Source organism: Haliaeetus leucocephalus, unplaced genomic scaffold, assembly GCF_000737465.1.
Source record: "Haliaeetus leucocephalus isolate CR32 unplaced genomic scaffold, Haliaeetus_leucocephalus-4.0 Scaffold656, whole genome shotgun sequence".
Taxonomy (NCBI): Eukaryota; Metazoa; Chordata; class Aves; order Accipitriformes; family Accipitridae; genus Haliaeetus; species Haliaeetus leucocephalus.
Genome location: NW_010973092.1, coordinates 12529215 through 12542597, shown reverse-complemented (window position 1 = coordinate 12542597; position 13383 = coordinate 12529215). Strand labels below are relative to the sequence as shown.

The window sequence follows — 13383 nt, the reverse complement described above, 5'->3', positions numbered from 1 at the left end:
GTGTCACCGCCGCCCCCGCCGGCCCGGCCGCCTCGGCTTGTCCCCACGCCGGCCAAGGACGCGCACGCCCCACCCGCAGCGGCGAACCCCCTCCGCAGCCTGCCAGCGCCCCCAAACCAGTGCTCCCAGTGCCGCCGCCGAGGCGCGCTGGGCGGGGCGGCCCTGCCACCTGGCGGCCGCGCTGCCACGGCGCCGGGCAGCCCCCCCATCAGCACGGGTGGGGCGGACAGACGGTGTAATAATCCATTATAATGTCAGCCTGTCCGGCACACGAAATAGCATCGGTGGTGTACAGAGCGCTCCTCGGCACCGGAGCTCAAAGCGCCTCTCAAATGGGTCAGCGGCATCAGCCCCGCTGCGGGGCGGCGGGGGGGGAAACTGAGGCCGGGAGCGATGCTCGGTGGGCGGGAGGGCTGGGGAGGACACACAGCACTCAGCCCGGCACCCATCCGTCGCGGCCGGTGCGGCCGGGCGCACGCTGACGTTGCCGTGCCCTTTAGCAGGACGCGAAGGCTGTGCTGCCGAAGGGACCCCAATGGCACGGCGGGGTGGGCACCCAGGCAGGTGTGACACCCCGGTGAGAAGCCGTGCCTCTGGGGCTGCTCCGCATCGGCCTCCGCACTCAAACCAGCGATTCCCCCGAGAGCCTCTTCCCAAGAGCCCCAGATGCTCCGTGCCAGGCTGAAGACCCCCTCTGCAGCACTGCACTCTTTGCAGCTTGGTCCTGATCTAACTGGGGACGATGCTGCCTCGTCACCCCTAGGGACACTTTTGTCACTGATATGGATTTCAGCAAATCCCTAGAAAACTGCAGCCACCTGCCCTCACTCCCTCCTACGCCTCTCCTTTGTGCAAACACGTATGGGACATGGCACCCTCACGCCTACCCATCAAAACATGCCTCCTGACTGCCGTCGCTTGCACCCACATCCCCCGGGCTGTATTCTGCCACCCGCTTCCCACCACCTTCCCAGCCTGGGGCCACCACAGCCGCCCCCCTCCAGCATCGCCCGTGACGAGCCCTCGGGTGCCAAGCAGACGGCTCTCATCCAATGAAGCCTGTGCCCTTGGGTGCCGGGCTGGCCGGGCTCACACAGGCAAGCTCCAGCCCATGGGCTTCTGCAGAGGGACTGTCACCAGGTAGCTGGAGGGCACATAGCCCCTCTGGCCGTTCACATCCACCAGGCTCCACTCCTTGCTCCCCTTCTTGTCGTGCGGCTCCAGCACCACCACGGGCTGCCCTGCCTGGAGGCTCACCTCCTGCGGACTCCTGGCTGCGAAGGAGAAGCCGGCAACCACCTGTGAAAGGCAGGGGAAGGAGGGAGGAAGCCCTTGCTGGATGCAAGAGTCAAAGGGGGAAAGGACATACCTGGCAGGGCAGGACCTAGAAGGGACATGGAGGTTGTTTCCAAGAGGGCAGCGTGGTACTGCCAGTGATGGAGGGACACTGGGGACCCCACCGAGCACAGTTCTCTTGCTCGGTCCACCCCTGGTCCCTGCAAGGCAGACACCAGCCTCACGGGGTACTTGGCCGGGGGCTGTGACACTCCCCTGCTAGGCACGTGGCTGCACATGTATGACCACGTGTGTGCTGGAAAAGCAGGTCCACCTTCCCACCCACATGCTGCACACGCAGGGACTAGCATGGAGCTGGTGGGGTTGCTAGGAATGGCCCTGGGGGGTGTCCCCCACTCTCACCTGGAAAGCTGGGGTGAAGGCGGCCACCTGGGGCCTGGGAGCTTCAGGTGCTGCATATGAATGTCGCCTTCCCTCTGTGCTGCTCTCCAGGGCTGGCATCTGCATCCCAGGCTGCTGGCTTTGTACCGGACAATAGGGCTGGAGTTTTCCAGCAGGCACAAACCCTCGGGGACCTGGAGGACATGCACACACACAGGTCATGGAGCCCCGCTACCTGGCACATGTAGGACTGGTTGGAGGAGAGAGGAATGACAACTCGGCTGTTGCCTGGCATGGCACAGCAGCCCTGTTCAAAGCGGTCCATCGCTAGGGGATATCCAGCAGCAAAACCCCACAAAAAGGGGTTTCAAGTGGTTTCTGCGTGCACAGGATTCTCCTTTCCCAGCCATGATGAGCCACGAGCGCTCCCTCATAGGGAAACCTGAACTTTACAGCTAATGGCTATGGGTGCAGCTGGCAAAGCAGAGGTGGGTTTGGACTGAGCAAACCCTGGAAGGGAGGACTCGGGAGGCAATGGCCCACTGTTTCATCCAAGATGAGGAAGTGGTTCGGGTTTGGTTTCTGACCCTGGTGCCGAGGCGGGGAGAGGCTCCCTGTAGTGCTCACAGTACCTCCAGCATCCACCAGCCATCTGCTCGTGTTCCCCTTAGTGTCCACACTTTGCAGCAGAGCTACAATCTGTCCCCTTTGCAAGGTCAGGTCCAAGTCTTTGCTGCCACTGATGTTGCTTGTCACTTGGTAAAGTTTGTCTGGGCCGTGCTTGCTCACAAGGGAAAGGACCTTCCGTTCCTCAGCAGGGTTCAGAGGCTGGTGGGGAGCAAGAAAGACAGGAGCACTTGATGAGACAGGCAGAAGATTGAGGCCCTCCATGTACATGTACTCTCCTTTCTGCAGGATCACATCCCAGTGAGAGGTTAGATGAGAAACTCCTTCACCCTATCTGCTCTACCTCATGGTTTGGAGACGAGTGTCTAGAACCAGAAGAGCTAAGACTGTTTCATCCCTGGTTATTCCCAGCTAGCTGCTGTTGGTGGCTTGGGGGAAATACTGTGGCTGTGGCAACCCCCCCGTGCCACTTTCTGAGCCAGCCTCCACCCCAAGGAGATGTTCTGCACTGCGAAGCCACAGTCCAGCTGGACTGAGACACCCCCTTCCCAGCTCCTACCTGTGTCACAGGGCTTGGTGCGACAGTCTCAAATGTCTGGCAGAAGGTACGGAGCTGAGCACCAGACTGCTGCAAGGTGTCTTCCACCATCTTCCAGAAACTGGGCAGAGGCATACGGCCATGGGGCATCTGTGAAGACAGACCCTGAGATCAGAGAGGGCCCTGGGGAGGGGAAGAATTGTGGGTAGGGTCAAAAGAAAAGGAACAGTTAGAAAAGAGGTGAGAAAGCAAGAGAACAGACCTGGCCACTAAAGATGCATCTTGCACCTAGGATGTGGTTCCCTTTGGCAAGGAGAGCTGCTGCTCTCTGGCTTTGAGCCACCTACCCTGGGCAGGGCAGTCCCGTGCAGGGCTCTTGGCCTGTACCCAGCCCAGTACAACAATCCCTGGGTCCTGCTGTCCTGCCCCAAGCCGAGTCCTTTCCACCTGACTAAAAAGGGAGACAGGTGGATGTAGCTCTGGGGTAGAAGTCTGCAGCGTAAGCATCCCAGACTGAGCAAGGGGAATCCACCCTCATGACTAGGTATGTACAAGCAGTGCCTGACGGGATACTTCCATGTGGCTGCATCTTGTTCTCATCTTGGTCATGGGTCAGGCCAGGGCCATGCTTTACCCCAGGGCTCTGGACTGGCCTGACCCACCACGTTTGCAAATGTCAGGCTCAGTGAGTGCCATGCAGTGAGGAGATAATTCCCAGGGGATGGAGGTTCTAGGGATGCTCGTTCCTCAGGCTAGGAGCTGTCCTTCTCCTCCTTGCCTTCCCAGCACAGAGCTCTCGGGAGCTCAGAGTTAACACTGATCTCTCAGGCAACACATCAACAGATTACCAGTGGTGTCCTCAGAGAGAGAGCAGGCCAGTTCCTGGCACTGAAGAAGAGACAGTTTGGCTTTCCCCAGCCTAAGGGGAGATCCCTTACAAATGCTAGACAGGGAGCTGTGTGTCTGCAAGGGCAGGCTTGGGCTACAGCAAACCTTCAGTGCCCTGACGTCCAAGTGATGTTCCAAGCCTGAAGAAGGCAGGTCTGGCTCAGCACGTGCGCTGGTTTGGGCACACAGGCCAAGGGGTCACTCTCACCTGCTCTAGCTCCTTTGGTGCCTGCTGCATGACCTGGGCAGCCAAGTCCCGTTGCAGGGCACTGAAGGAGCACAGTATCTCCCCCAGGAGCTGCAGAGCCACCTGGTTGAACTGCGGGAACTCAGCCACAAGCAGGGCGTTGATGGCGAGGTAGGTGTTCATGGCTGCCTCCTCGTCGTATGTCACGCTGCCCATCTCGCTCTTCCGCTCCTGGATCTCCTCATAGTCCAGCAGCTTGTCCAGGCGCTTCTTGACCAGCTGTTGTGGCCCCACCAGCATGTCTGAGAGGCTGCAGAGGGGCTGGCAGACCAGCCTGTCTAGCCGTCGCTTCTGTGGGGCAAGAGAACCCAATTCTCCACGTGAGCCCCCCAGACAGGCCCAGCTGTCTGCATGGGGCACTGTCTTACACAGGAGAAAAGGCTTGGGGACCTGTTGAAGGGCTTGTGCAGAGTGGGGAGCATCTGAGGCATCCTTCCCTGAAGGCACACAGGACGCCAACCAAAGCAAACCCTTGGTAGAGAGCAGTCACGCATGCCACGATTCAAAACTTGTGCTCCATGCAAATGGTCAGGTAGGACCCTCAGGCGCAAGGTCCCATGGGCCAACGGGGGTGCTGCAGTGACTGTGCCATGCAGGTGACAGTGTCCTGGTTTGACGGAGGCCCTCAGTCCAGGGTCTGTGTGGTTATCCCACGTAGCTACCCTCCCTCCCCATGCTGGTGCTCCTTGGGGATGCCAGCATCCAGGTGTGGGGTTCAGGCTGCCCTGCCACACTCCTCACTGCTTGGAAAACCTCCCTGACTGCGTTCACGGTGGCAGTCAGCACCTAAGAGGGAGTCCTGGAGAAGCAAGCAGGGGCAGTGGAAGGAGACAGATGGGGGACTCTTGGGCTCCCAAAGGCGAGTACGGATGCCCAGAAGCTGTGGGTAGGTTGGACTGGGGTTTGGCAGCAAATGCCTTGTGTGAGTCAAATAAGCAGAACGCCTGGTTTCCCACCATCCTCTGCTCCGCTGCAGCCCTGCCTGCATGGCTGGCCATGAACATGTCAGGGCCCTGAAGGCACAAATAGTCTTTAATGGCCCAGACCAGCCTCACCTGGGGCCTCCACCCACACCCCTGCCCACAGCCCATTGAAGGGCCTTGGGCTGCTGCTTGACTATTGCTGTGGGTGAGCTGATTTCTGCTTCTGTCTCCTGGGTGGACCTTGGACCTCTGCTGTAGGTAGCTCAGCTCCTGGATGGACCCCTCAGATGGACACTGCAGCTTGTCTCCAGCCCTGGATGGACTTTAGAGCTGTGTTGTAGCCATGTCTCTGCCCCTGTCTCCTTGTTTCCTGGATGGACCCTGGGATTGGTTCTTCAATTCAAGTGTCTGGGACTGCTGATGGACCCTGTTACCTGCCCCTTCGTGTTCAGGCCCCAGGAGACTGTGTCTATCGGTGAGGACACTGCCTGCTCTGGGGAACCCTCAGCTCTTGGCTACCCTGCCCTTGAGCCAGCCTCTACTGCAACCTGGCAATGCTTGGCTGTGACCCTGAAGGAGATATACATGGAAGGAGCACTCACAAACTCTGGGAAAACAGTGCAATGGAGGTATTCTGCAAAGCGTTGGTACTGCTGGGCAGGTCCCTCATTGATCTGCAGCTCACACTTGTGTGGGGTGGGCAACAGGAACGCCTGAAAGGGAGAAAGCCATCAGACCTGATCTGCAGAAGCTGCCCAACACGAGCTAACCCATCTGTAACCGATCCCTGTGCTCCCAAAGACATGCCAATGTCCCAGTCTGGGTGCTCTGTGCTAGCAGCCCAGTGGGACTGATGCTCTGGGCTACTCTTGTCTGCAAGCCAGGGAGCTCACGCAGGTGTTAACAAACCTCTCCCCTTGAGCAGAGTCATGCACTGGCTTGCAAAAGCACTCCTACCCCAGCAAGATGGCCAAGGCTGCCCTGTGGCCCCAGGCTGTCTGCCCCAGCTTGATGTTGCCTGGTGCTTTGACACTTGGGTTTGGTGGTCCAGTAGCTTTGTGGAATTTCTTGTATTTGTGTACAAAATCTTCCCCCTGCCTCTGGGTGGAGAGTGAGGCTGGTGGGAAAGGAAAGCAGCTAGGGATGGTTTGGGTGGACACCCTCCTCTGAGAGGCTTTGCTCTACTGTTAACTCTGTGGGCAGCAGCCTCCTTCCTACCTGGAGGTAGATTTTGACCCACAACCTCCAGACCCAGGGAAGGGAGCACTGAGCTCCCAGAGCCCCAGCCTGCTGCTGGTGCCAAGGGAAGCCTGGCCTCTGGCTCCTCCTGGGCTTAGCTTTGCTGCCTCTTGGAGTGCTGCTCCTGCAGTCAGTCCTGGAGCAGCAGGAGCAGTTTCTGTTTGATTCTTGTCAACCATGGCTGCCATGGGCCTCTTTTGGAGTGCCCTGATCTCTGTCCTAAATCCTGTCTTTTTGCCTGTGGTCATGTTTAGAAGACCCTTTCTTTGTAGTCTTCCTTAGCACAGGAGGGACTGGAGACAGAAATATAGAAAGGGAAAGGGATTGACCCTTTGAGCAGAAGGCGGCAGCTCTGAGACCTGTGTGCTTTTCCTCAGCCCTACAGGGGCTCTTACGCAAGCAGAACTGGCTGTGATGATCTTGTACATGCCAAGATTTGCCTCTCCTTGTGGTGGAGGCACTGGTACAGACAGATGCACAATAGGGAACTGCCAGCCAGCACAGAGGCCAGGCTGTCTCTGCCCTATGAGAACATGTCTTCATCAGCTCCTCAGGATGTCTTTGAGAAGCTTTCAGAGGGAGAGAGACGTGGCATGCATGCAGCCCCACCTTCCCCCACCAGCAGCTCCTCTGAAGCTGCATCCAAGCCCCATTATGACTCCTAACCACAGCTTATTCTCTAGGCTGCCCAGCCTATTTGCAGACACTTAATGTCCTGGCTGAAGCCAAGAAGCTGGCTTACAGAGATGCAGCTTACTGAAGAGCAGTGCCAGGCAGGTCCCCAGAAGCCCTCGATGTCCCAAGGAATGGTCACACCCTGTTCCCTTAGCTGATGCCACATCTCACTGTCATACAAATTGCCATCCTCATGTTTTTTCTTCTAATCCTATTTTACCCACTCTTTGGGCTACAGGGAGTCTTTCTGTTCCCTTTTCCTCCTTCCCAATCCTATATGGGGAGCCCTTGTCAATATTTTCATGACAAGGTGTCTCTAGCCCTTGAATTGCTGCTTTCTGAACCCTCTGCCATTTCCTGAGACTTTCCTGATTATATAGTGTCTGGGGATTTCAAGTTTGGCCATTGCTCATACTTTTATTTCCCTCAGATGCCCCAAGGGATTTCCATGAGAAAATCACAGCAGCTGCTCAGCCGGGTCATCTCAGAAGGGAAGTTCATTGTTTCCCTGACATGGGGACACTTCTGCCTTATACCTGTTATGCGAGAATTCTCAGGCTGAACAACACTTAGCCTTCTCAGCTATTTAATGCCTTGAAATAATGATCCGTTTAAGGACCAATTATTCTCAAATGATAACCAGCTCAGACTGGATCAACGAAGCTTTGACTTTGTTTTAAGCTCTGCTGGACCTGAGTGATCCTTGGATGCGGGGCAAGGCCCCAGTACAACGTCTTTAGCTGAGAGATGCAAGTCACTGAACATCCCCAGCTGACACTGGTTTCCATAGGGCTTGAAAGTATTCTGCAACCCCATGAAGCAGGTCCTGAGGCCTGGATGTGGCCCACCCCCTGCAAGTTATCAGGGTTTTACCTCTAAATGGCCGAGGTAGGATGCCACATTCTCCTTCAGTACAGCCACGCTGGACACCACACACTGGAACTTCTCCTCCAGGTCATCGTACTCCCTGTCCTCCATCTGCAAGGCAAGGGGCAACTTATCCCCAGCACGGGCAATGCCTCGGGCAGGGCTGCTGCTCCTCACAGGGTGCTAACGTAAAAAGCAGCCAGGCACCTGCCTGAAGCTCACAGTGCTGGGGACAGGCAGGGGAGACTCCGAGAGGCTCCAGGAACCTGAAAAGGGCCAAGACCTAGGGTGCTTGGGATGCATGCAGACGCACAGTTTTTGGAGTGGTTGCGGTGCTGGGGAACACCAGGGTGTCTTTCCTGTTGCTGGGGTGCCTGAGGATCCTGTGGGTCCTTTGGGGGCCAAAGCACTCCCCTGCAGCACTCTGATGCAGGGAGCAAGGTGTGTACCTGCATCTCTCCTACCCTGCTGGTCCTTGGGATTGGGGACTAGGAGCCACCCTTAGGCTGCTCGAAAATGAGACTGTGGCTCATGTGACAGCATGGGCCACTGGGTGTCAGCATTGGCCACGTTGGCTCCGCTTGGGAGGCAGCGGAAAGGCCCAGAAATGACTCGAGGAGAGGCAGTGGGTCGGCAGGCGGTGGGGTGAGGGCTGCCCACCTTGGCCACGATGCCGGCCTCGTGCATGAAGAGCCGGCTCAGCCGTGTGGTCTTCTTGGCGATGGAGTGCGTGTTGAGGCGCGCGAAGCGGTCCCGCAGCGTCAGGTGCTCGGCCTTGTTGTATTTGGTTGCTGCCTCGGGTGAGGGCACACGAGGTGGGAGGAAAAAAGATCAGAAGAGGAAACTTCAGGGCAGCATCCTCAGCAGCCTGAGCAGGCAATGCGGGTGAGCAGCACCGAGGCCCGGAGCTGACAAGTCGTGATTAACAGGATAAGCACAACCCACATCAAAGAAGGGCAGCCTGGAGGAAAGTACTATGAAAACCAAAAAGAAGAGCAAGCTCCTGTTTGTGGGGAGCCTGATTTCTCCTATCCCAAGGGCAGGACTGTTCCTTTCATTCCCCAGCTCCAGGAATGCAGGCAGACCGGTTTTGTGCTCAGCCCCCCCCATGCCACCCTTCTCCTGCAGCCTTCAGGTCTTGCCCAGAGTGGCATTTGTAGGACCAGAGCGGTGCCAGGAGCTGCCTGCACAACTCTGCGGCTCCACTGGGCAGGATGGGTGCAGGGCAGGAAAGCTTTGAACTGACTTAAGTAGGAATTAGCACAACACCAAGGGAAGACAACTGGGCTTGGGTTGGGGCTTCCCAGACGCCGTGCCCCCTGCCTGCTCACCTACTTCTCTGCGCCGTTTGTACTCGTTGATGTTGGCGTTGACCTGGGTCATGGCACGGACGGCTGCCTGCAGGGCCGGGTAGGCGCTGGCACTGGTGGGGGTGTTCTCCAGGATCTTCCCCAGCAGCAGCGGGTATTTGGTGACCCTCTGCACGGGCATCACCAGGAAGAAGCTGAGGTCTGACGCACCCGTGTGAGGCCTGATGGAGAGGGGAATTGCTCGAGGTCGGCATGGAGATCTGCCTTCCTGCCTTGCTGCTCCTCCCAGCTTCTCTGCAAACATTTTGGAGAGAAAGCAGCACCTGTCCAGCTGCAGGGGAGATCTGCTGCCTTGGACCTGCAGGCAAGCTGTGCCCAGCAGCTGGGGGGTGGTTCTGGCTGTGAATCCCTGCTCCCTGCCAGCTGCGGGGCCACCCGCCCCCAGGAGCGCTGGCAGGGGGACGCTGTCCCCACCAGCCCTGAAGGCAGTGCCAGCCCCGGGCGGGCACCCTGCCTCCCTGAACAGTGCTGCGCTTGTCTAGCTAGGAGGCACGGGATCGGCGCTTGCTCTGGGGCAATGGAGAGGGAGGGTGTGGGCAAAGTGCAGGCAGGCTGCAGGCAGGACTCCCCTTCTACCTGCGCACAAGGTATCGCTCATTTGGGAGTCACGTAGCCTGTGCCCTGAAACAGAGAGCAGCAAATCCCAGCAGCTCTTCCACTGCCACTCGTGCTTCTCCTGGCTCCAACAGCGTTTGTGACCCCCTCAGTAGTTCAGGAGGGGTTTGGCAGGTCTCCCGGGGCCAGCCTGTGTCTCTAGTCAAGCTGGGCAATGTGTGCTCTCCGTGGGCACAGCCTCTCAGGCTGTGGGGCAGGCAGGAGCTGCGGGTGCCACCCCATCCCTTGTTTTGGGGTCCACCATAAAAGACCACCAACCTTTAGTGCCCTTGGGGCAAGTGGCCACAAGGATGCAGGACAGTCTGCCAGGGACTACACCAGGCAATGCCACAAAGTTGATGGCTGTGATATTACACTCAGCCTGGTGGCACGAACCCGTGCAGGCAGATTGTCCAGAGAGCAGAAGGGCCAGGACAGTAGGTAAAACAGGGAGAGGAAGGTGGTTGCCTCAGCAGCAGGTACCTACACTGTTGCATTCAGGGTCTCCAAGATCTCCTCCTGCAGCCTGGGGTCCTTGCGGTAGCTCTCCACCAGCAGGAGGGCATGCTCATAGCTGGCACAGTAGATCTTGTAGACGGTTTCCATCTCCTCCTTGAACTCCTGGAACAGGGTGCCTGGAGAAGGAGAGTGAGGCTGGAAAGGATGGTCCTTTCCTATTGCCTCAGAGAAAGGCAGAGCCTGCCTGAAGGGTGAAGCCAGCAGAGCAGTGCCAGCCAAACGTGCTGGGGCAGTGCCCTGCTCCACAGCCACCTCTGCCAAGCTGGGCCTGATGCTGCCCCCCACCTCACTTTCTGCAGGCTGGGCAGGTCTGCCTTGCCCCTGTGGGGTGAGCGTGGGTGGCTGCCCATGGATGGTGGTGCGCAGGCAGCAGCGCTTCCCAGAGCTGAGGGAGGTGCAGGAGGTGTCAGGGTGGGTGGGCTGGGGGCTGCACCCAGGCACAGCGCTGGGCAGTGGCACTGCCAGCACCAGCAAAGGCATGGATGGGCGCGGGTCAGCTCTCTGTGCTGCACCACTTACTGATGCAGAGCAGCTGCTCGTGCTCCTGAGTGGCCGTGGCCTCGAGACCCTTCAGAAACCGTCTGGAGACATGGAGGATGTCGTCTGTGTTAGAGAAAAGTCCTTCCAGGTCAAGATCAGGCAGCTGAAGGGAACAAAGATGCCCCAGGGTAAGCCGAATACAACAGACAGAGGTGGATCGTGTGTTCTGGAGGCACTCGCCCTCCTGAGCACTCGTGTCCTCCCAGCTGCCCCATGCGACACCTGAGGAACTGGAGCGGTGCTCTGTTTCAGGAGGCACTGCAGATGCTGAGACCTGGCTGTGCTCCTGAGCTGGGCAATGAGGCCTTTTCATGTTACAGATGCAGGGTTACAGCCATAGGACACTGGGTCAGACCCAATGTCCATCTAATTCAAGACCTTGGCGGATCAGGGGAGCCCAGGAAGGTGTAAGGTGAGCATGTGTGACCTCCCTGGAATGATCTGGGCATCTCACAGCTCTTGACAGATTCACCCCACAGTCCCCAGCCCCTGGGTGGGGAGACGTACCCCATCTCACCTGCTTCTTCTGGAGGTGCGCCCGGATGTCCGACACGCAGAGCTGGATGTTGTGGACATAGCTGGCCTCAGTGGTGATGAGCTCCTCCACGGCCAGCTGCTGGCTCAGCTCCATCCTGTTGCAGGGCTTCACCTCCTCGTAGATGGCCTCTTCAGTTTCAGCTGCGTCCTCGGCATCGGGGTCTGCCCCACAGGCGCTTGCCATCTTGGCGGCACACTCTGCAGGGGGTGGCAAGGGGGTTAGGGACAGGCTGTGGCAAGGGCAGCCTCGGGACTGGTGCTCCAGTGCCTAACCCAGCTCAGTGCCCCTGCTCCCTCCCCAGGGATACTCAAGCCATCTGCATTACAAGCAAGGTGTGGATGATGCTCCAAAACCATAAAACCATAAAGCACTGCAAGCCAGGAGCTGGCTGTGGAGGGCAGGCACCCACACGTGGCAGGCGAGGACTTGCCACACACACGTGCCCAAACGACCACGTGCAGGGCCAGGGTGCAGGCAAGGGCAGCCCCAGCTGCAGGCTCACCCAGCCTGGGACTGTGCAGGGGCTGGTCCCCGAGGGCAGAGTGGGGTTTGCCACCTCTGCCCCTGCTCCTCGCTGCCAAGGCTAGCTGTTCCCTCCCTGCCTTGGCTGTTGGTGCCTGGCACATTGCCTTGTGTTCAAGAGTCCTATTCAAAGTACAAAGAGTGTTTTCGCAGTGCTTGAACAAGAGACGTTTCTGTGGCACGGAGAACTGGCTTAGAAGTGACGGGGATGGGGGGAGAAGTGGGCAAAGCTGTGGGTGCCTCTGCCAGAGACGCTGGCAGCCCCCATTGCACAATGCCCATGCCCTGCCCAGCACAGCCTGCTCCTCTCTCCTCTCTGCCTGTGGAGAGCTTGAAAAATCAGAGCTGATTCATGCCATTTCCTTCTCAGGGAACATCCTCTGCTCTAACTGATAATGAGGAGGATGGAGCAGCTCCCAAAGCATCACAGATAGTGCTCAGTCCCAGGCAGGAGGCCTTGAGAGAGAGGCACAGCACAGCCCACACCAGCCCAGCACACAGCTCGGCTGGACCCAGACCCCAGCTGGGAGCAGGGAGGGATGCTGCCAGGCCGCCTGCCTGTGGAGGCTGCAGAGGAGGTGAAGAGCCAACGCAGCATAGAGATGGCTTGGCAAGATAAAATCGAGACGGCACAAGCAGCGGCACAGGGAGGGAGGCTCTGCCTCTGCCCTCCACTGCCTGCCCAGCCAGTGCCAACATCCACACCCAACCATTAGCCAGACTGCGACGTGCCAGGCGCTCCCTTCGCAGGCTGCAGCCCCAGGTGCCTGCAGCGGGAGCAGGGAGCGGGGCTGGCAGGACAGCCCGAGCCTCTTCTGGGGAAGGGTCCAGTTAACAAGCGGGTGATGCAGTTGCGAGCACCGGGCAGGGTGAACGTCCTCTCCTGGCACGTGCCCACTGCTGTGCTGGAGAAGAGCTGGGCTTGGCACAGCAAGCAAACGCCACGTGAGAAGGTATGAGACCTCTGCCTGCCTTACAGGGGCACATGACCCTGTCAGCTGTCATCCCTGCCCTCTGCGGATTTGGCTGCTGCCCGCGCCTGTGGCATGGCGCCGGCTGCTATGGGACATGGGGAGTAGGAGACACTTTCCTGCTTCCCTTTGGGTCCTTCCGAGAAGGATGCCCATCAAGGGCTGTTGGACGAGCCCAGCATCCTCCGCCTGGGGGTGACAGCAAAATCCTTGCTCAGAGGAAGGGCTGCGGTGGAGGCAGGTGGAAAGCCGTGATCTGAGACACCCCCTGAGCCCTGGAGAGATCCCCTGCAGCTTGGGGGCATGCGGGCAGTGGGGCCTCACTGCTCCCTGCGCCAGCATCCCCCAGAGCACACAGCTGCTTTGGGGGGCTGCCCCCCAGCTGGGGAAACCTCTTCCCCCCCCCTCCCCCTGGCCCGAAACACCAGAGGAACGAGGGAATTGCGCAGAACTAAAAGGAATCCTTTCAGGGCAGCGTTGGACCAGGCGGAGAGAGCAGGAGCAGGTTTCATTCCCACAGCTCTCCTCCCAGGCAGCTGCCTGCCATCGACATGTCACTGCCGCCTCGGTGGCTCCCAGCATCCCCGTCTGTAACGCGGGGCCCGGGCAGCGTCCCCAGCCAGCACCGAGACCCGCAACGCCGGGGAC

At 58.9% G+C, this 13383-nt stretch overlaps 1 protein-coding gene across 1 annotated transcript; it reads right to left on the bottom strand.

Moving 5' to 3' along the window:
• Positions 1-1089: 1089 nt before the first annotated feature.
• On the bottom strand, positions 1090-11425 carry ARHGEF37 (Rho guanine nucleotide exchange factor (GEF) 37). The gene is made up of 12 exons (XM_010579088.1): positions 11222-11425; positions 10684-10807; positions 10133-10280; positions 9013-9212; positions 8342-8472; positions 7688-7792; positions 5503-5613; positions 3939-4268; positions 2864-2992; positions 2310-2505; positions 1699-1871; positions 1090-1299 (listed from the first exon to the last, which is right to left on the bottom strand). The coding sequence occupies exons 1-12, from the start codon at positions 11423-11425 to the stop codon at positions 1090-1092; spliced, it is 2061 nt and encodes a 686-aa protein (XP_010577390.1).
• Positions 11426-13383: the final 1958 nt, after the last annotated feature.